The following is a 23,984-nucleotide window of genomic DNA, read 5'->3' on the forward strand; positions in this document are numbered from 1 at the left end:
TCTTCTAAGCCTATACAATTTTCATACCTACCATGAAAAAGTTGGTAGAGGAATTGAAAGGCATAATGTTATATAACATTTGCACAATGCCTGGCACTATATAAGTGTTATGTGTAAATGTTCCATAAATATTACCTATTATTATTCATATGCTTTTATATTTTTATTCCTATTATTTCTGCTATTGTTCTTCTGTCCACTTCTGCCTATAACCTCATCCTGGCCAGAGGCATCAATGACCTCTCAATTGTCAAATCCAAAGAACAATTTTAAAAGCTTTATTCTCTTGGAATGTTAATATATGATGCTTGTTAGATGCCTTTGCCACTTGAAATACTTTCCTTATTTGAGGTTTACAATGTCTTTCTTAGTTCTTTTCTCTGCTATTCCCACACAGTGTCCCTTATTGACTCCTTATTCTTAGTGAGCTCTTAAAGGCTGAGTTTCATCAAGATTTCATCCTTGATTTTATTTCCTTCACTTTCATGCAGGTTCCTTAAGATAATTCATTTCAACAAGGCTAATGACTCTAGTTCCACATCTTCCCCGAGCTCTGAAACTTTACTTCCAGTTGTATACTGAAGGGCTTCCCACAGATGTTTCATAGACATATCAAAATGAAATGTCTGCAATGGAACTCATTGGTATTCCCCTCAAATAATCCTCTTCCTGCAAACTTTGTTTTAATTGTCTCCCTCTTAACAGTAGTCTCCAATTCTAACTTTACTCCGATCATATCTCAATTGAAATGTTGAATTCATCTTTTATTTATTGGCTTTGAATTTCCAGTTCATCCACCACAAAATTATCTCAAACATCAAATGTCAGCACCACCATGTAAACGTATGTAACAGTACTGAACTGTACACTTAAGAGTAGTTAAAATGCTATATATTTTGTCATGTATATTTTACCGCAATAAAAAAAAAATAAAATACTGGGAAAACTTCTTTAGTATTTCCCATTACTACAGAGGATATTTCAAAACCTGGTTCCAATTTACCCCTGAGAGTTGCTGCTAATGTTTCCGTGATTGTTATCTTCACCCTACCTGTTGAACATCCTAGGACCCTTTACTACCACTGGGCCTTTGGCATATATTGTTCTCTCTGCTCAAAATAAGTTCCTTGTTTTATTATTATTATTATTTGTCCAATGAACTCTTATTCATGATTTAATCTCTATTTTCTCTTCTGTTAAATTTTCTCAAAATCTCCCAGGCAGAGAGCCAGTGACTTCCTTATAAACACTCCAATAATAGCATTATTACATACACCTTATCACCTTATAGTTATTTATGCTAGACTGAGAACACATGCATCAAAAGACTATACCTCATTAGCCTTTTTATCCTTAGTTTTTAGTGGAATTCCTAGAACAAAGTTGCTACTTATTATGGGTTGCACAGATCAATGAATGAGAGTACATAGAAAAATGGCAAATAACATCACAAAAATTCCTGTTACACTACTTCATTTAAGATGCCATCAATTCTTAGAAGTGTCGTTATTTTATTTGCAATTGAGAAGGAAGCAATTCAGCCAATTAAGCTGTGATATAATACCTTCTTGAAACTTTTATTTTCAAAAATTTTATAGTTATCGCATGAGCTATTTTAGGCTTATTTAGATGTGCAAAAGTTTTGAAATGTAATTTATAAGCAAACTGTATCATTTTGGGCAGGTTATATAACTTTTCTAAATCTCAATCCCAATTGCTTTTGGAATTTCTAAAATATATTCGCTTTCAGATTCCACTCTTTTGAATCTCTTTTTGACTTATTCATCAATGAGCATGTTTTCATACCAATTGTCATTCCCTGGGCTGCTAAGTATGTTGTGGATGAAGTTACTTCTTCCATCTTCACTATTTTCTTCAAAATTTTCATCTAGACTCTTGACTTCCTTTTGGCAGTTTTTCTACATTTTTTTAATGTTTATTCATATTTTGAAAGAGAGAGAGAGAGACAGAGTGCGAGCAGGAGAGGGGCAGAGAGAGAGGGAGACACAGCATCCGAAGCAGGCTGCAGGCTCACAGCTATTAACACAGAGCCTGATGCAGGGCTCAAACTCAGAAACTGTAAGATCATGACCTGAGCCAAAGCTGGACGCTCAACCGACTGAGCCCCTCTGGTGTTCCCCATTTGGCAGTTTTTGATATCTGATACTTTATAAGTCTTACTACAATGTGTTAATAGAGAGTTTTCTTTCAAAACAAGGACCTGCTTCAGATGGTGACTACATGGTTAGCTGATTGAAAATCATGAAGTTGCGGTTGTTCACTCACATTGGCAGGAATAATGACAAGTCATTATAGTTTCAGTAAGCTTATTTTTAAACTAGTCCAGTGGATGTACACTAAAAAACTAAAATCAAGAAATAAAATATTGGGGCACCTGGGTGGCTCAGTCGGTTAAACATCTGACTTCGGCTGAGGTCATGAGCTCATGGTTTGTGAGTCCCAGCCCTGCGTGGGGCTCTGTGCTGACAGCTCAGAGCCTGGAGCCTGCTTCGGATTCTGTGTCTCCCTCTCTGTCTGCCCCACCCCTGCTCATGCTCTGTCTCTCTCTCTCTCTCAAAAATAAACAAATATTAAAAAATATATAAATGAAGTAAAATATTAACACTTGTGAAGAAAGCTTCCTAGTTACCTCTTTCAGAAAGCATTTATCTCGTTTATCAGCTTAGCCATTCACCAGCCATCTGCATGTGTGCGTGCGTGTGCACAAGTGTGTACCCATGCATATGTATGCAAATACAGAGTAGCATTTTTGAGGAGATATTTTTCAGAAATAGCTTGAAGTTAAAATTCACCATGGAGGAAACATTTGGTCATTGGCAGTTATGCACAGCGTCATGGTGATACATTGCCTTTCTTTATCAATGCCCACGACCTTCATTTAGTGTTTTGGTATTGACACTATAATTTTACAGCATGTCAAAGAGCTCCAGTATTCATCAGCTTATCCTATTTGACTCAACATATATTTATTCAGTTTTCTGCAGTTGAATCACATGTTGCTGGAAGTGAACTGACCAGCAATTAGCTGGAAGTTTCTGACCAGCGGATGTGAAGGACCTTAAAGATAATCCTGGGCTACAATTGGATTGGTCACACCAATTTCTCATTGATGTAAAAGTGCATTCATCTGTTCTGAGGTGTATGCAATTTTCCTTTCCTTCAGTTGCGTTGCTTGGTGTGCGACAGCCAACCTTTTTATAAACAACTCGGTAATAAATATATGTGTCTTACATTCTTGGATCTCATTAGAGCTTTTGGTTGTTCTTTACAAGAAATTTATAGAGTTGTGTTCATCTTCCCCCCCCCCCCATGAATATTTGCTTCATTAATATCTAATTCATGCTCCACTGCTCTGAGTACATGCCTTTCTGAGTACAAAATAACTTATTGTTTCAATACTGAATCACAAAGTAAGTAATCTTTTTGATGACATTTTCAGCAATGCACATAACTCAATTTAAGTGACAATATGAATAGCCATGATGGAGTTCCCATATGTGCTGGAAACAGCAGTTACATCAAGACTGAGCCAGCAGTGATGCTTAGTTGCCATCAGTTGTTAAAATGTTAGGGAAAAAAATTGTTCCTTATAAACAACAAAATATTGTTGATTCCAAGGGAACTCAGCACAGTGACCCTTCTAGAACTTCTCTGTTTTTTTTCTCCACTCACAATTCCATCCATTTACTTCTTTCTCAATAGATGACATCACTTCTTACCCTACTTGGAGAACTCTCAAAATTTTGAAGTGTATTTTATACCTGCTGACTTTGCTTTCTTTCTCACCATCACTTGCTCTTTACCTCAAAGTACTGTGACCTTCTGCACTACACTAATGAAATGGCAGGTGGGAAAGTCACTGATGGGAATCACAAAACAAAATGGCCCTTTTCTCTGACCCATGCTTTTCATTCACTATTCATGATTTTCACAATTTTGACTACCCATACTTGACATTATCTTTTCTTCCTACTTTCCTAACACTTAAAGCAGGGTTTTTCAACATATTTAATTGTGTTACTTATCTCATTTTTCTTTTAAGAAGCTCAAATTTCAGGGCACCTGGATGGCTCAGTTGGTTGTGTGTCTGACTCTTGATTTCAGCTCAGGTCAGGATCCCAGTGTTGTGGGATCAAGCCCCAGGTTGCTCCACGCTGAACGTCAAGCCTGCTTAAGATTCTCTCCTTCTCAGGGACACCTGAGTGGCTTAGTCAGTTAAGTGTCCAGCTCTTCAGCTGAGGTCATAATCTCACAGTTCATGAAATCGAGCCCCACCTCAGGCTCTGTGCTGACAGTGAGGAGCCTGCTTGGGATTCTCTCTCTCTCCCTCTCTCTGTGCCTCCCCCACTCATGTGCTCTGTTTCACTCTCTCTCAAAATAAATAATAATAAAAATGATAATAAAACAGGGGAGAGATGTGACACCCTCCTTAAAAAAGAAAAACAGACTCTCTCTTTCCCTGTACCTCTCTCTCTCTCTCCCTCTCTCTCACAAATTAAAAAATAAAATAAAGATAAAAAAGAGAAGTTCAAATTTCACAAAAGGAAGAAGCCAAGGGAGGTTGGTAAAAGAAAGAGGTATGTTGAGGGCAAAATCCTCCCAGAAAGTCATATAAGGAAAGGGATTTGTAAACACAACTTTCATCTCTGCATGTCTTAACTCTGATTTTCTCCCATGGAGGGTAAAGGGGTTAAGGCAAAAATTGTTGGGCTACAGATGGTAGCAAATGTCCTCTCAAGCATGAAGAAAAGGAAGTGAGAGTGTTATCTTTCTCCCATATACCAAAGGCTTACTAACATTCAGTAATATGCTTTTTTTTAAAGGATTTTTAAGTTTATTTATTTATTTTGAGAGAGACAGAGACAGAGCAAGTGGGGGAGGGGCAGAGAGAGAGGGAGAGAGAGAATCCCAAACAGGAACCCTGCTGCTGGTACAGAGCCTGACTCACGGCTTAAACTCATGAAATCTGAGATCATGACCTGAACCAAAACCAAGGATTGGTCGCTTAACCAACTGAGACACCCAGGCTTCCCTAAAGTTTTTATTTAAATTCCGGTCAGTGGGGCACCTGGGTGGCTCAGTCGGTTGAGTGTTCGACTTTGGCTCAGGTCATGATCTCCCAGTTTGTGGATTCGAGCCCTGTGTGGGGCTCTGTGATGACAGCTCAGAGCCTAGAGCCTGCCTCAGATTCTTTGTCTCCTTCTCTGTCTGCCATTCCCCACTCACACTCTGTCTCTCACTCTCTCTCTCAAAAATAAATACACATTAAAATTAAAAAAAAAATAAATTCCAGTTAGTTAATATACAGTGTGATATTCATTTCAGGTGTACAGTACAATGATTCAACACTTCCATACAACACTCGGTGCTCATCACAAGTGCACTCCTTAATCCCCCCTCACCTATTTAACTCATCCCCCCACCCACCTCCCCTCTGCTTTTAAAATTTTTCTTTTTTTAACATTTATTTATGTTTTGAGAGACATAGAGAGACAGAGCACAAGTTGGGGAGGGGTGGAGAGAGAAGGAGACACAGAATCCGAAGCAGGCTCCAGGCTCCAAGCTGTCAGCACAGAGCCCGACGCGGGGCTCAAACTCACAACCCATGAGATCATGACCTGAGCCGACGTCCGACGCTTAACTGACTTAAGCCACCCAGGCGCCCCTAACTTCCCCTCTGCTTTTTAAAAGTCACCACCTGGGGTGATTTCCTGGTTCACAAAAATTTTTCCTATTTTGGGAATAGGCCATTAATAAGCAAAAGTGGGAGCTTAGGGAACATATGTGTACTCTGAATATCTGGGGTTAGCTGATCAAATTGGGCATGTATATTTGGTATCCTTGGAATTCAAAATTTAGAAGGGAGAGAAACAAAGGCTGTCTGGGCATTTTACCTGTGTGTTGTAATAAATGTCAACACCTGGAACGAAAATGCGTTCCTTCTACTCTTCTTCTTCTTTTTTTATTTTGTTTTATTTATTTATTTTTTTTGATGTTTATTTATTTTTGAGAGACAGAGAAAGAGCATGAGCAGGGGAGGGGCAGAGCGAGAGGGAGACACAGAATCCAAAGCAGGCTCCAGGCTCCGAGCTGTCACCACAGAGCTCGATGTGGGGCTTGAACCTGAACCCACAAACCATGAGATCGTGACCTGAGCTGAAGTCAGATGCTTAACAGACTGAGTCACTCAGGCACCCTGTGTTCCTTCTACTCTTAATAGTTGCCCTGGTCCATGCTCTTCTGATAAAGTATACTGTTCAGTTTTTCAGTTAAAGGTATAATTTCATATTAAATACTGCATAGACCTATAGTGAGAATCTACCATTAGCTGATCCCTCAACAGAGAGATAAAAAAACAAAACAAAACAAAAAAAACTCTGTAGGTTCAGGATGTGTTTTCTCCTTTCCTGTCCCTTAAAGACTTTGGAATAAAAATTTTTTTTTTTTTTATTTTTTTTTCAACGTTTATTTATTTTTGGGACAGAGAGAGACAGAGCATGAACGGGGGAGGGGCAGAGAGAGAGGGAGACACAGAATCGGAAACAGGCTCCAGGCTCTGAGCCATCAGCCCAGAGCCCGACGCGGGGCTCGAACTCACGGACCGCGAGATCGTGACCTGGCTGAAGTCGGACGCTTAACCGACTGTGCCACCCAGGCGCCCCTGGAATAAAATTTTATTCACAAAGTATACATGATTTGGATTTGGAATTTCACTTTATTTGGAATTTCATTCCAAAGTCCAAATCATATATATTTTGCAAATAAAGTTAAGTTATATGAGAATTTTGGTAGGTAAACATTGTTAGATAATTTTTTTTATATCAAGTTAAATGTGATTCTCAGAATTTTATTGTAAAGTTCAACCCATTTGTTTTGTATCTCTTAACCATTTGTTTTCCTTATTATGAGGGCTCTGAGGATGGTTGTATGTTCAGAGTTACTTTTTATTGTCTATATTTTACAACACACCTGTGAGTTAGCAAAATATGATTATTCATACTGTACAGATGGTGGGACTAAGGTATAATGCCATCTAAAAGCTGAATAGCAGAGTCGGAACCAGAATTTATGATTCCCTAAACCTTTATGTAGAGCAGTATTTCCAGTGCTATCCCTGCCCTCTCTTTAGTGTTTGTGAACAAAAGGCTGCATATAATTGCAGTCTCTAACAAAATGCCAACTACTTTTTCAGGATGGCTCTGGCTCTTTCACTTGAATGGAAATATATAGTTTATGGAAATGTAGATCATGGCTATCAGTAGTACTCAGGCATCTAATCTTGTATAAATGTTTCAGTTTTCCAAACTTGGTCACAAATATAGCATCAATTCATCTTTATATCATCTTAGGTTTGTTTTTTGTTTTTTTTTAATTTGTTATTTGTCTTCTCTAAAGAGTGTGTCAAACATATGTTTGTTTAATTCTTACCTTATTTGATTTCTTCTTTAGGGTATGTTTATTAAAACAAGCAGTGATCTCTAGTAGGAAAAAAAAAAAAAAAGAAGCTGAAAGAAAATAGCACACGGCTAAGTCTTTAACCCTATGTGCCAGTTTTGGAAGACTACCAGTTTAGTGACCCAGAGAAAATCATGTTTTATGACAAGAAATCTAAAAATTCAGATTAAACTTATTTTACTATAGGTAGAGAAGGAAAGGACAGAGGGAGAAAAATAATTTGGACTTACACTTTTGTTTTACTTCTAAAGAAGCTGTATGTCAATATTAATAAAAAAAGTTGTTTTCCTCTTGAAAAACTAAGTACAAAAAGAAGAGATATTGGGCTAACCTAGTACATGTTTTTCCCAGAGCCAGTTTTGGAGTAACTAGATTAACGAAACACATAGGATAATATTACAGTTGATTTTCCATAATGCAGAAATAGAAATAAATCTTTGCTGTATGTATCACCTATATAATATCTAACTTAAGGTTCCTTAAAGGGTTTTCAAAGTTAAGTTTACCATCCATTCCATGTCATTCAGACTCTCTTTCTGTCGGTTAATGAAGCGCAGGGGCTAACCTAATTCATATGATTCCCATCTGTCATCGCCACAGCGGTGACGAAGCCCAAAATGAAATTCCATTCTTCATTTAATTCCTGTAGCTTGATATTAGTCAGGTAATCAAGCACAACTCCTGGGGTCTTGTGTTTTCAGATGAGGAAACTAAGGTCAAGTGACTTGCCCTGGGTCACACAGCAAGACATCATAAGAACGGGGAAAAGATCCAGTAGCCTTGGACTTTTTCAGACGTTACCAAGACCGCTGAACCATACTACCTTCTCAGGTAATTGCCTTCTTTGATATCAAGCGGGTCACATTACCTCTTTTTTTTTTTCTTTTTAAGCAGAATACTGTGTTTTGTTTTGTTTTGTTTTTTCTTTCTTTCTTTCTGTCTTCTTCTTTTAAATGGGCATTTAGAAATGCTGTTCTCCACTTAGCATTTCTGGTAATTATCTTCAAGGAAACCGGAATACAAATTTAAAGTACTCATTAACATGCTGATTAGAAATTTCTCTCAAAGACTCAAAAGGCTAGAAGAGACCCCCAGAGATCATCTGATCCAGCCCCTGACTTCAGGCATGTTTCACCTAAACAGTCTCCAGCAGATGGAAAACTATATTTATGACCCCCAAGGAGAGAGTCTCCAACCTCCTTTGGTAACACAATCCTGTGCTTAGATCTGCTTTACTATGTAATGGATTATGAGCGAAATGTAGAAAAAGAAACTGCCCTCTCTTGGAATGTCAGATATTACTAAATGACTAATATTAACCATAATTTATATTTGTTTTAATATAACTGATCAACATTTTTTATTCTATCTTGGAAAAGTCTAGTTTATCATTAGGCATTCTCTTGACATAAAACCTGTTGTAATTTATTTTTCCAGGGTAAAAAATACTCAGAATATACTGAATCTTTGTAATGTTGAGTTATAATGTCTACCCCTTTTATTTCTGTGCTTTTTGCTTCTGCAATGCAGAATATGTCCCATGGAAATACTAGTACTTTCGCTCAATCCTTACCCCAACTCCTCAACCAGGATAACCTTAGGCTGGGTTTGAGAAAAATGTGAGAATTAAGAACAGTCTCTGATGGCTTAGACATTAATGATGATCTGGGTACAAGTTTATATCCTGACTTGTTCATGGGAATTGTCTTCATCACTTTCTAATCTCCTTAGCAGATTGTGAATGGAGCTTCAAAAAATCCCATCTCCATAATCCCAATCCCATTTCTGCATCATTCCTTTTAGGGAATAATCTAATCTCTGCCCATTTATGCTTCTGACCTAGAATAATTTTGTCTTCATGAAAATTAGAGTGTCTCTATAAAAATATTAATGAGTACTCTACTGAATCTCTATATTGAATAGCAGAGATTATTCTTTGAAAGAAAAAAAAAAATTCCTAGCTCAAAATACTTAAGAGAATGAGAAGTTTACCTTAAGGGCTGGCTCCTCATATCTACACAACCAGCTTCAATGAACATGAATTATATCCTGGGCACTGAAGGTGGTGGGAACATCCTGTCATTTCTTTATAAGTTAAGATATTTAAATGTATCAACAACTACTGCAGATTTCTCAGAGACTACCTTCCAGATCTTCTCTCTTCTTGTATATTCTTTGCTTCCTTATTAAGACAAATCTATGAGACAGGTCAAGTATTGGCTTCAGAGTTGGGTTATCTGAGTTTCTCACTGTAGACCTTTCACTGGCCAACAGTGAAGTTCAGCAATTCTTTGCTATGGGTCTTGATATATTTATTTGCAAAGTGAAGAGCTGATAATAGACCTATAAGATCTCTTTTGCCTCTAAAATTTTAGCATAGGGATGCCTGGGTGGCTCAGTCAGTTAGGTATCTGACTTCAGCTGAGGTCATGATCTCTCGTGGTTCATGAGTTTGAGCCCTGCATTGGGCTCTCTGCTGTCAGTGCAGATCCCGCTTCAGATCCTCTGTCTCCCCCTCTCTGTCTTTCCCCCACACGTGCATGTGTACTCCCTCACTGTCTCAAAAATAAACACTTAATAAAAATAAAATTTGAGCATAAGTGAATGAACAAGTGAAGAAATGAATGACAGAATAAACTTCTTGAACATTTTGATCTAGTTCCACCTAGTTTATCTTTCTTACAATAAAATTGAGTGATTTGTTTAAATATGCATTTTTAAAATGTATTTCATTGTAAGCTAACTTTTGATTGGATATTGTTGACTCAATATTGCAATATTTATTGGACCCATATGTGCTAGATATATGAAAGATAAAATAAAACGCAATCTGTTACTTAAACATTTAAATATGTCAGTGGTTAATACTATGGATGCAGCTTGAGTCCAAAATTAAATATCAATTACATAAAACTTTGATTAAATACTAATGTGCTATATCCCTAGGGCAGAATTTAGAACAAAGTATTAAACCAGGTCTGTTTCAATAAGAAATTTCATGTCAGAATTTGTCCAGATATCTTTTACTGCCTCTCCTAGGAATCTGCCAGGGCTGATATGAGAAAGCATCAAAAATACTCCTGCCAGATGAAGGCTGGATAGATTAACATTTTGTACACATCTAACCATGACATAGTAATAACAAGGAAGAGCATAGCACATTCATGTCAGTAAGGTCAACAGTGCTCTTTATAATGTTAGAGGTGTTAGGGAGGTACCATTGAAAAAACAGTCTCCAACTAGAATAGCCCAACAACGTTATGTGGAACCAATGATTCATACTTGATTTAAAAATTAGTCTCACCTTTGGTAAGTAAAATGCTGTCCCTTCAAGATGTCCACATCCTACTGCCTAGAACCTGTGACTATGTGTTGTTAAATGGCGAGGGGGAATTAAAGTTGAAGATGGAATTAAGTTTGCTAATTAACTGACTTTAAAATAAGGAGACTGGGGCAACTGGGTGGCTCAGTCGCTTGAACGTCCAACTTCAGCTCAGGTCATGATCTCGTGGTTCGTGAGTTCGAGCCCCGCGTCGGGCTCTGTGCTGACAGCTCAAAGCCTGGAGCCTGCTTCAGATTCTGTCTCTCTCTCTCTCTCTCTCTCTCTCTCTCTCTCTCTCTCTGCCCCTCCCCTGCTCATGCTCTGTCTCTCTCTGTCTCAAAAATAAATAAAATATTAAAAATAAAATAAAATAAAATAAAATAAAATAAAATAAAATAAGGAGACAATTTGGGAATATCTGGGTGGGCCCAATGTAATCACAAGTGACCTTAAATGTGGAAGAAGGGCAGAAGAGTCAGAGTCAGAGACAGATTTAAAGATGCTACCCTGCTGGCCTTGAAGATGGAGGAAGGGGCAAGTAGCCAAAGAATTCAAGCAGCCTCTAAAAATTGGGAAGGCAGGAGGCAGATTTGCCCCTTGAGCTTCCAGAAGGAACACAGCCCTGATCAAACTTTGATTTTAGTCCAGTGAGATCATTTCGGACTTCTTGCCTCCATAACTATACAACAATACATTTGAGCTGTTTTAAGCCACTAAATTTGTGATAATTCATGACAGCAACAAAGGCAAACTCATAAGCATCCTTCTGATAGTAAAACCAAAGGTAAGCATTCAGTAGAGAGATGAGGAGAAAATAGCTTCTGAACAGGCTCCCTTATAAGACAATAGCTTGTGCCCACTAATCTCTGCATAGTACATGAGACTCTGCATCTCCAGAGGCAACAACTATTATCATAAAAACTGTTGTAACCTATAAAGTCTCTTCTGATGTGACAAACCAATGTGCCTTAACCCTCTTAGTACTAGTGACTTTGCTGGTGGGGTTAGTTGTCATCATCCAAAATAGATTATTCTTAATTAGGCAGAGACCCCATTTTAATACTTCTTTATATCTCTTTATGCTGTATATAGAGTAGGCCATCACTAAGTATGATTATTGATTGTGTTATCATAAGAACCTCATAATAGTCTTAGGTAGAGAGTAATCTCCAAACTGGGTGTAGATACATATTAAGAAGATTTCAACAAACGATGTCCAGGTCTTTGTTTATGAATGGTTATTTTAAAATTCTACAATATAAACATAATATTAAAATTTTTATTTTTATTTCATGTTTTGAAATAGTGCCTGTAACCTAAATTGTAATTCTCACAATTACAGTAGAAGTAGAGAAGGCGAGGATTAGCAATTCTCCTATTAAACCATGTAAAAACAATATAGTATTCTCTAGGAGTCTGAACATTATGTACATTCGGGTACTGTGTATCATTTCTGTTGTGTCTATCAATAAGTTCAGACTTAGGTAGTTTGGACATTCTTGTATGTCTTTGCATCAGAAATGTCTAAAATTATTTTCAAAATTGTTTTAATATTTCATCTGCTTTTAGGCATCTTTGAACTTCCAAATTACCTCCTTGAACATAAGAGAAACAGATGTATAAGGAGATATGTATTTTAATATATATGTAACATATATATATATTTTTTTTTAATTTTTAATTTTTTTTTTCAACGTTTATTTATTTTTGGGACAGAGAGAGACAGAGCATGAACGGGGGAGGGGCAGAGAGAGAGGGAGACACAGAATCGGAAACAGGCTCCAGGCTCTGAGCCATCAGCCCAGAGCCTGACGCGGGGCTCGAACTCACGGACCGCGAGATCGTGACCTGGCTGAAGTCGGACGCTTAACCGACTGCGCCACCCAGGCGCCCCCGTGTAACATATTTTTAAATGAAGATAAATTTCTTAAAAAAATTTTTTTTTACATTTATTTATTTTTGAGAGACAGAGAGAGACAAAGCACAAGTTGGGGAGGGGCAGAGAGAGAGGGAGACACAGAATCCAAAGCAGGCTCCAGGCTCTGAGCCATCAGCACAGAGCCGGATGTGGGGCTCGACCTCACGAACTGTGAGATCATGACCTGAGCTGAAGTCGGAAGCTCAACCGACTGAGCCACCCAGGTGACCCAATGAAGATAATTTTCTAAATTCAATATATTAATTATATTCCAGCTTTCCGAAAGATTACCAAGCATAAATTTACAGTCATAAATTCAATTAATTACATAATTTTATTAGTGGCCCAAAGTTTTTCAGCCACACATTGTTCATTGTCATCTAATTCTTGATGTACCTCTAATATCTTTATTGGACTTATAACTTCGTTAGAACAAAATTCATGTCTACTTTATTTTCACATCCCTCAGAGTTACTCACCAGCATTACATATTTTATATAGTAACTGCTCTAGAAGTGTTTGTTTCAAGACTGAATAAAACAATGAAGAGAAGGCCACTTAAATGTAGCTTGAAATAGGCCTTACAAAAAGGCCACCTTATTTGTATAGAAAACACAATGCCTTTGTTTTAGTAAATTATTTATACTTACTAATTTACCAAATTCTAACATCCAGAACCTCTCTTAATTTCTATCCATTTGAAATAGAAAGTGAAATAGCTATTAAGGTTTATTTTATTGAAGAACCAAACCCATTACCCCTATATTGAAGTTCATTTCTATTTTGCTTGGTAGTAGTTCTGCACTCTAGAGTCCTTATTGGATTGAAGAGCAAATATATACATATGTTCTGTTGTGCCAGGGGGCACAAATTCTGTCTTGATTTACTCATGTGCAACTACTATTAACATTGTGAGGAATTCAGGGCAAAGTTTATTTTATTTTTCAAAAAGGATCATGTTGTTACATATTCCAAATAACACATGAACTCTCTTAGACTATAAAACCAATGATGTGCAGCCACACACATTTAGGGTACTCATTTAGCTTTTTCATTGACTAAATGTCTGACTAGTCTGACTCATTCTTTATGGCATATATTTTTAAAAGCAAGATTTGACAAAGAGAGAAATGAGGTGAATTTCTGGAACTATAAAGCATGGGTTCAGAAATTATAGAAAAAATTCTACATTTTAACGTTAAAACATAGCGAACACTCTGAAACATAGGGAATTGTTGCACGCATTGTTTGGCTATAAATGTACAAAGCTTATCCATATGTTTTGAGATACTCTCATTTGAGTGTTGTTGTTTAGTCAAGTAGAAGAAGCTGCCTAACTGCTGTGAATTTGGAGAAGTTGATAGATGGGGATCCTTGTGGGGATGTTGAACACTGAAAAGAGATGGGAGCCAGGAAGGGAAGTACAACAGGAGATCCTTCTGTAGCTTACACTTCTCTGATAAAACCTTAAATTCCTCTGTGAGTAAATGTTGGAAGGAGCAACCTTAGACAGTCCACGCTCTTGGCTATCCTGCCCCCCGAGCTCATACAACCTGTCTAGTCACCGTCACAAGGGAATTGACAAGCAGACCCTACAGCATTGCCTATAAAGTTTAAGCACGCTAAAAGAGTCTGTCCTTATATATTCTGGCTCAATATCTTACTAACTAAAGGATTTTGAAAATCCATTTCATTTCTCTGTTGGTTATCTACCTTTTATATGAAATAGGAGATTTTTAGAATTTGCCAATGATTATTTCTGTCCTACACTTATGTCTCTAAATTTTTAAATGCCACCTAAGTTGGCATGTTACTTATAATTTTGTTTATAAGTAGTTATACTTTGTACTGTAGCATTATTGAATGTAAAACAAAATAAAGTGTAAGGTAGAGAATGAAATGGCAAAATATCATGCAGTATGCCCCAATTTAAACCAAAGTGTAACAGGAAACAAAAATGGGGATATCCACACAAAATCCTCACTTAGACCTAAGATACAATTATTTATTGGTTTTGAACCAGGCTCTTTAGATATATGTTGTTTATGGAGATATATAATGTTGGGTGCCCTTCACATATAGGGGGGCTTGAAATTGAGTATGTCAAGTCAGTACAAATATACTAAATACACATGTCACTTTGGCATTAAAAATATTAAAATATAGAATAATATAAAGATGTTATTGCATTGTCAAGTTTAAAAAATATATGTATCTTTCAATAGGGAAATGATTGAAGAGTATGACAACACATCCTTTCTGAACCCAAGGAGCTTAGGATCTGATGCCGAGGAGAAAAACAACAACACAAAGAAACCTGCAATGTATCTTCTTAGATAATAAAAACCAATGTTAGATACACATTCCTATAACAAGTCTATTATAAAAATAATGGAATCAAGGACAAGAAAAACAGATTTCTTTTTTAAATTAAGGAGAAAGAAATAGACTAAAGGTGGGAAGGTTGATAGAGTGAAGGTATCTAGGAGTGAGTGAATTTCAAAGTTTTTTTTTTTTTTTTTTTTTGATTTATTTTTGGGACAGAGAGAGACAGAGCATGAACGGGGGAGGGGCAGAGAGAGAGGGAGACACAGAATCGGAAACAGGCTCCAGGCTCCGAGCCATCAGCCCAGAGCCTGACGCGGGGCTCGAACTCACGGCCCGCAAGATCGTGACCTGGCTGAAGTCGGACGCTCAACCTACTGCGCCACCCAGGCGCCCCTAGTGAATTTCAAAGTAAAGATATTATTCGAGAAAATTGAAAGGTTAGCTGGGAACAATAATATAGGTAAGCAATACCTTGTTACTGCTTATTATGTGTTTAGGCCTATTCTGGGTGTTTTATATGTATTAGCTCATTTAATTCTTTCCACAGCCAAATTAAGGTGATATTATCCTGATTCTATATGCATGAAATGGGCATGGAGAGGTTCAGTGATTTGCCCCAGGTCTAATTAGCTGGAAAATGGCACAGTTGGTTACAGACCCAGGTAGTTTGTGTCCAGAGTCAGCACCCTCAACTTTGACATTGTACACCTCAAGAGCCAACAGAGTAGAAGAGGGCATCCATTCAAATTATAACCTAAGATACAAAAAGCCAGTAATGGCAAATATCCGGTTTTCAAAGAAGAGGAAACTATTTTATGAAATACTGTAAAAAACAATATTAAACAGATTATTAAATTATGTTTTGTTAATATTTGGAAAAGAAATCATTGATTAGAGTATTTTAATCATTGAAGTGAGTATTTTAATCCTCGGGTATGAATTATGCCAAACTCATCTCTTTTACCTTTATGGTTACTGTAACTATAAAGCATGAATATAAATAAGACAGGTATAATGTACCTTGATTTTAGCAGAAATGTCTTTCTGTCTTATTAAAAATCACAAAAATCTTCAAAATCATCTTAAAACTGAAAGTTAAATAAAATCTTGATGGTTTCGTATAAATGGATTCAGACATAACTACAATGCCTCAAAAGTGCTTATAAGTGAATAAATACAAAGATGAGTGGATGTCTTTAGTGACGCATGAAAAGTTTCGTTTTGGGTTTTTAGGTTAAAATTATCCATCAATCAAATACAGGATGGGGAGGACTAAGTAGGAATTTATATTTTTAAAAAAGTGCAAAAGCTTTACTTAACTAAAAGTTTGATATGATTCAAAGAATGGTAGTCAAAAATGCTAATGCACTCAAGGGGAGCGCTATCAGAAATATGGTATCAGAACAACAGAGGTAATGAATGGATGGTATAATTCTAAGATCACTTCTAAACAGTTATGTTCCACCTGAGTGACACATAATGAAGGGAAATAGGAGAGCAACCTGGATGGTAAAAATTTGGATGCTTAATGAATAAACAACGGAAGTTTAGTCTGTAGAACAGATGTGTGTGTGCATGTGTGTGCCCACATGCATGTGTGTTCCAGACTAAGTATTGGGAGTATGTTGATCTCTTTTTGAGAAACAGGCCAGCATGATCTGACCCACATTTTAACAGGACCACTCTGTCTGCTATGCTGTGACAAAAATGGAGTGATGTAAGGATAGATGCAAGGAAATAACATAGGCAGTAATGATCCAGATGAGAGATAAAGGTTACCTGAATCGGGATGATTCAAAATGATGAAATACTATGTCTTTTTGGCTTTAGCATAACTTTAAAGGTGAAGCCAATAGGATTTGGTAGTTTGGTAGTATTATCTGCAGGGTGTGAAACATCATATGCCAAGGTACTTTGGCCCGAGCTATATGTTATTCAAATAAAATTCCAGATTTTAAAGAAACCTTAGAAACTTTCTAATCAAGACTTTGATTCTTTAAAGGAATCCTGTCTACAACATGCTCCTGCTCCTTGAACACTTCCTTGACAAGGAATTTACTAACTCACACAGCACCCATTTTGGAATAGCTCTGGTTTTAAGCACTCTTTTTCTTACAAGGAGCCAAAGCCTACTTCTCCATGATGAACAAATGTGATAGTGTGTTTTATAATAAGAAATATATATATTTGATCTTCATCCTGTTTTTGGCATAGAGCTCCTAAAACCCTTGGATTTTTCTAAGGGATAAGAGTGAGATAAGGTATCTTGATATTCATGACAAAGCCTTTTCAAACCCACCTGACTTTATGTTAATGAGGTGACTTTTGGAAAGCACTTAAGGGTGGGGGGATGGTCACTAGGGAAACCAATATTGTAGTTTGGGTGTTGGAACTTTCAGTCCCATCCCTGCAACCTCGGGGGAGTAGAGAGGGGTTGGAGCTGGAGTTCAGTCACCACTGGCTGGTGATTTAATTAATCATGCAATGTAATGAAGCATCTGTGAAAACCCAAAAGGACAAGGTTGAGGGAGCTTCTGGGCTGGTGTATCAGAATGCCTCTATGTGCCGCTGTGCCCTGGGTTTCAAACTCCAAAGGGAACAGAAACTCCTGCATTCAGAGCCTTGCCCTTGGTTATATCTTCTTCTGGCTGTTGATTTGTATCCTTTAATATATTTTGCAATAAACCAACAATCTAGTGAACAATCTAGTGTTCCTGAGTTCTATGAGCCTATCTAGCAAATTAATCAAACCCAAGGAGGAGCGTGGGGAGGATGGGAATCTCTAATTTATAGCTGCTCAGTCAGGAGAACAAGTAACAACCTGGACTTGTGATTGCCATCTGAAGTGGGGGCAATCCACAAGACTGAACCTTTAACCTGTGGAATCTCCAAATAGTATCACTATCTCCAAATAGTATCAGAACTGAGTTGAATTATAGAACACCTAGGTGGTGTCTGAGAATTGCTTGGTGTGGGGGAAAAATACACACACTGGAATTAGTGTCAGAATTGTAACAACTGAATGAAAAAAGATGAAAAACCTGGTAGGAAGGTGGATAAAAGAAAAGAAAAGTGGGGAGGAACTGTATTTGTTTCTTCACTTCAAGCATGGTATGTGGCATTAGGTTTGTAATAAATATTCTTTGCTATCTGGGCAATTTGGAAGAAGAGCATTGGGTCATAATGATATGACCATAGGGTATTAGTTCATTTCTTAATGAGATTTCAAAAGAATCAAATTAAAATGTTTCCTCTATCCACTATGCTTATATATGTGTCTTATTGATTCAGTGAGTTTGTTTATGACAATGGTGTGTTTTTTCATGATAGTGGTTTTAAATAAATGGAAAATACCTATGTATTCTAGTTTTTTAGCTCCTTGGTATCTCAGCTTCTCAGCTATATTTAAGTGTACATTCCCTTTAAATAAGGAGCAAACACAAAACATACTGGTACAGTTTGGTCACCAACTAATCAGAATGGATGCCAGCCAGTCTGGTGTATATCAGCTAAATATCTGCCTGCTCAAACTATGGGAGAATCAAGCTATTAGAGTGGTGAGTTTAAATACTACATATTTTTATTTTGTCTTTATTGTAATGAACAAGCCCTGTCTTTAGCTCCTGCTGTGCACTTTTGGAGGATCTTCCATATGGTTGCTGCTAAGTATTTTGGCATTTTCCCAACTGTTACAATTGGGTCAGTGGGGGGGATTGTATAGGAGTAATAAAACAAGGGTGACTGCAGCAGGGAGGAGTACGATTACTACACACATAACAGCTTATTGCCTCATGCATTCAAGCACAGCTCAATGCCATTCATTACAACAGGCAGCCAGAGTAAACTGCCTTTTGCCACAGAGTTTACACCAGAAAGGCCAGGCTTTGGGCGCAGGGACTAAGTGTTCTTGTTTACATTTTTTCCCCGTTTCCTTACTTCTCCATTTTCCTATAAAATCTAGAATAATTTGAAGGAGTAAAACAATTACAGTTTGCATATTACCATGCCATTCTGAGAAAGTTTCTTGAGCAGTCTCTTAGCTAAATTTTAGCAACAACAGCAGGATTCTCAGTGGCACTGAGGATTTTGATATGAGAGAGAAAAAAATGGGGAAGTGAAGTCTGACTCCCACAAACACTTAAAAATCCTTGAGACATGATTCATAAATCCAGAGATGACTAATAGTATTGACACTATTCCTGAAGTGTTTTCCCTGACAGAATTGACATGAAACAAAGGCTACTATCATTTTTATCCTATGGAAGGCAGTGTTGCTTAAAGCACTAACAGATTGGAAGGAAAAAAGTTCACAGCAAAATTAATATTCTAAACAGTAAAATATTAAGTTGAAATATGCGAGCGCGCGCGCGCACACACACACACACACACACACACACACACACACACACATGCTTAAGTAAAACAATGAATTTAAGGTCTTGATCCTAAGATTGTATTTTCCATATTTATGCTTATACACATAAGTATTCTTTGAATAATTTATTATGCTTTTCCTTTAGGGGCTCCTCCCCCCCACATTAAGCACTAATATGCAGCTATATAGCATTCTAATAGGTTCACAGTACAGCCATGATTTTTTTTCACGCAATGGCAAGAAATCGAGATTTTAAGAAATAGAATTGGAGACGTTTAAACCGGTAGGCAAACGTGTGGATTTATTTTTTTTTAATGTTTCCAGCCAAGAATTGTAAATACCAAGTGTTGCATTAAAAAAGTTGCTCCTTATTCCCTTCCTGCCCCGTCATCCTCATGCTTAGGAACAGTGTACCCTGAGACACGCCGGGTGGTCAGATCCATGGGCCCAGGACTGCAGGTGAACGCCTCTAGACCCATGGGGGGCTGCGCCGGCCAGCGCCACGGAGATCGCCGGACCCTCAGGGCGGGAAAGAACGTGAACTTCGGGGACAAACACCGCTGGGGCACGGACCACAGCAGTGCAACCAGCCCCTGCACTTATGAGAGTACTGATACTGACAGCAACGGGATGGTCATAACCCAACTGGTTCCGGGACGACCCACACTTGTCCTAAAACGCTGGGAGCCCCACTTCCAGCTTCCCCCGAAGCAGGGAGGAAAGGGCTAATTAAGGCTCATCTCTCTCTATATTCGGCAGGGAACCCAGGCACAGAAGCTACCCGGCACCGCTCACGGTCTCCCGCGCTCTGATACCACCGCAAGCCCCCTCCTGACACGCCACGCGGCGACCCCGCCGGCGGGAAAAGCGGGCAGCAGCTGAGGTGAGGGCAGAGGCAGCAGCTTCAGGCGCCCCAGTGCGCAAGCGCGCGCGCCTAATGCGCAGGCGCCGCCTAGAAGTGACTTCTCCAAAAAGTGTCTTAGTTCTCGGTCACCTGAGCTCGGGGGTGACTCGGCTGCGGTAGGCTTCGCAGCTACCCGCCCTCTGCGGGTCCTGCCTGGTGACCCCTCCCTCTTCTCTTGCCCATCGCTCCACCACCCCAAACCCTCCAAGGGCCTGTCCTTTCCGTTCTGCCTTTTCCCAGCCGCGGGTCGGACCGGGCCGAGCCGGGCAGCCTGGGCGCGGTCTCCGACCATGGCGTCTCTCTTCAAGAAGAAAACCGTGGATGGTGAGTTCAGGCCGGGCCGAAGGGGCCCAGCTCGGCGTTTCCCTGGCGTGTTTTGGGGTCTTCCGGCCACGATTCTTTCTGCTGTCCCTAGGGGCGGGGCTGGATCAAGTGGGCCCCACAGGTGACCGCCCTCGTGCGTCACTTCTCTGCTTCCTCATCTCTTCTGACTCGCCACACCTCAACCTCACCTGGGCAGTCTGGCTTCTCTCTGATAACACGACACACACCACCTTCACCACCCCCACCCCCGCCCGATTTTTCCTTTAGCGAGGTGTTGAGCATTTTAAGGAGACAGGATTCAGCTGGCCTTAACTGTTAGACTGTGATTTGGTCAGTTGCGTGTTGGTTTGATCTGTTGGTTTGTTGCTTCTTCAGTTTGTAGCTGTGCTATTTACAGACGTATGAACAGGAAACCTGTACTGAGCTGGAGGATGGTGTAACAGGCTCCAGTTCCAAAATGAACCTGGGTCTGGGTCGTTTGGCCCTAAGAATATCCCATCAAAGAGATGTGAAACAAATGCTTTACTGGCTCCAGTAAAAATATAAAAGGAACCTAAGGAATGTGCCTTACTTAGGTTTAGTTTTCATAATGTATTTTTCCTTCCCTTTGCTTGTCTTTTACTGTCTAAAGTAAGAGATGTGATATGTATTATCTGCATAGACGTTTCCATTTTAAGATACTCGCATTGTTTTGGACATTTAGCTCCACGTCATCTTAAGAGGAAAAAAGTGAATGTATAGAAATATACAAAATGGTGTTTATTAGCAATTACTGTAATGTATATTTATATAACGCTGATTAGTTACTCTTGATATTTTCATTGACTGCCACCAGGAATCAAATTCATTCAAGCTATTTAAAAATCGTGTTTCCTATTACATGTTGAGTCTAGGTTGCTGCTGGTTCAACTAAAGAATCACTTCTTTGTAAGGGTCTAACTCTGCCACAAAAGGAGCAGTGGTAGCTAGACAGTGATTGGTACAAACAGGGTGCTGAGTCCAGACCTGGGGTAACTCCTTCTTTCCTTTGTATTGACTGTTCCAGTGCCAACAACATTATTTTGGTGAGGATAACAAAGACATCATTTTTACTTTGCCACTCTACCCATCACTTCAACACATAATGTCATTTTAGCCCTCATTTAGCACACAGCATAATACATTTTTGCTTAACCTGAGTGGGTAAAAAAAATTTTTTTTTCTTCAATTTATGGACTTTTTAAGTAACTAAGAAGTACCATTTACAGTACCTGGAACACATTCCAAGTAGGTATAGGATGTAGTACAATTATGAAGGATGGATTTTATTTGAGAATGCTGTCTAATCTTTAATGGGGTACTTCCCACCGCCCCCCTCCCCCCCCCACACACTGTTTCAGTACCAATATTGTGGTTTCCAGTTATTGTATAGTACTTCAGGGGAGAAAAGGTTTTTTGTTTCAGTTTTATACAGTGAGAATTGACTAAGCAGAGGAAAGGAGTCATACCTTTGTTACTGTGATGTTACCAATTAGATTTTTAAAAAACATTTTAATGTTAAAGGCCAAACAGCTTTAATTGCCTAATACCTGTCAAATATTTTCAAAGACAAAAATATCAGTTCTGTTTTCTCATTTCTGTGCTTCTTGGTGCTTTTGGCAGCCTAGTGACTATTGTACTTGAAGTATATAGAGCAGAATAAAAAAAAACACAGTGAGGATGTGCAGTGAGGGTATTTAACTGTATACTCATTTGCAGTTGGGTTAATTCATCCAAGAAATAATGTTTTTTGCTAAAGAGACTTATTTGTGAAAATAAAGTCTTAAGGACTTTAGCCAGGAGCTATACTACTGATTTAAAGATTTATGTGAAATTCTGAATGCAAATTTGCCCACCATGCACATTTACTATAACTACTGCTACTACTTACTATAACTGCATACTTGTTTTTTTTTTTACATTATCACGTCAATTCAAATCACTTAATGACTTTTTAATTATATATTTGTACTTTCATTACTTTGATATAGAGCTTTGTTGATATTTTTACTCCTTGTTTTATTAAAAAGGTGTTTTGTTTAAAAGGTGACAGCATTCTTCTTAGCAGTAATGAGGCTATATATTATAAAATGTAATGTATTTTTATGCATTTCTCCCAGATCCTTGGACTCGTTGATTATTGATCATAAGATCTTTTTGCTGTATGCTGCCTTTTTATCTGTTTCAGCAGTAATGAAATTCTGATATATAAGGGAAATATGTAACTGCTTATAGATCTGGAGAATAATTGAATCTTTTTGTCTCTTTGGATTGGCTGGAAGAGTTGCATACTATATCATTAAAGACTACTGCACTTGTAAATTAAAAAGGGAGACAACATTACAGCACTTATTACTATTCAGAGTTATGTTTAATTCATTTTTGACACAAAGATGAACAAGTCTCTGTAGTGTATACTTTGTTACAGAAATTAATGAGAATTGTACCTCAGTGCTATAGAAGAGAAAGATTCCTTTGAACTTGAAATTACAATTGAGTATTTGGTTTTCCTTTCACTGATTTTTAAGGTATATACATAGGGTAATGTGTGTACAGTGTTTTTCCCCCCTATGTGGACTAATAGTGACCTATTTATTGAAACTAATTATGAATCTGTAAATCAGGATGCATTGAGGATTTGTCATAAATGGACAACTAAGTGTGTCTTTTAAAAAGTGAAATTCTTTAAGCCATATGTGTGTGTGAGTGTGGTGTGTATAATTTTTGTCTGTTACCTTCAATAAAGACAAATTTGAGGTCCTACTCTAAGCCAGCATTGTGTTGGCATTTCGTATACAGCATCCTATTTAATTTTCACAAAACTTTTAAGTATTATTATTATTCTCACTTTATAGGTGAGGAAATTGAGATACAAAAGACTAAGTAATTTGCCCATGGTCACACAACTTAGTGGCAAAACCAGGACCTCATCCCTTGAGTATTATCATTGGTATTTTCTTATTAGAGATCCTATGGCATGATTTAATTTTGCTGTTCTTGCTAGTATATGGAATTCTCAACTTTTAGTAGGCACCATGTAATGATAACCTTTTGTCTGGGAATCAGTCTCTTTTTCTCTTGGAATTACTGGTAGAACTCTATTTTTAACAGTGTTAGAACTAGAAACAACCTCCTTTTGCTAACTCTCCTTTGAGCCAGCATTTCTGAGGAAGTATTTTCCAATCTCTTTCTGCTCTACACGTACACTTCTTGAAGGAGTAGTGTTGTCTTCTATCTCCACCCCTGTATTTCTCAGACACTCCCCCCGCCCCCTCCCGTTCTATAGCAGTTTGCTTTACATCTTAAGTGATAAGATCTT

The 23,984-nt window shown here is 38.1% G+C and overlaps 1 protein-coding gene and 1 long non-coding RNA gene across 2 annotated transcripts in view; both read left to right on the top strand.

The window, feature by feature from the left end:
* Positions 1-8,236: 8,236 nt before the first annotated feature.
* Positions 8,237-20,307, top strand: LOC121035774 (uncharacterized). Its single transcript, XR_005793064.1, has 3 exons — positions 8,237-8,307; positions 14,942-15,040; positions 20,179-20,307. It is a non-coding gene; the product is annotated as an uncharacterized LOC121035774 (long non-coding RNA).
* Positions 20,308-20,350: 43 nt separating this feature from the next.
* The window catches only part of CHMP2B (charged multivesicular body protein 2B), a 30,005-nt gene continuing 26,371 nt past the window's right edge, over positions 20,351-23,984 (top strand). Inside the window, exon 1 of the mRNA XM_040484227.1 lies at positions 20,351-20,647. Coding sequence (XP_040340161.1) covers positions 20,614-20,647 — 34 coding nt within the window. The 5' untranslated portion in view covers positions 20,351-20,613. The remainder of the gene's footprint in view (positions 20,648-23,984) is intronic.

This window comes from Herpailurus yagouaroundi, unplaced genomic scaffold (assembly GCF_014898765.1).
Source record: "Herpailurus yagouaroundi ecotype Mexico unplaced genomic scaffold, PumYag 162, whole genome shotgun sequence".
Lineage (NCBI taxonomy): Eukaryota > Metazoa > Chordata > Mammalia > Carnivora > Felidae > Herpailurus > Herpailurus yagouaroundi.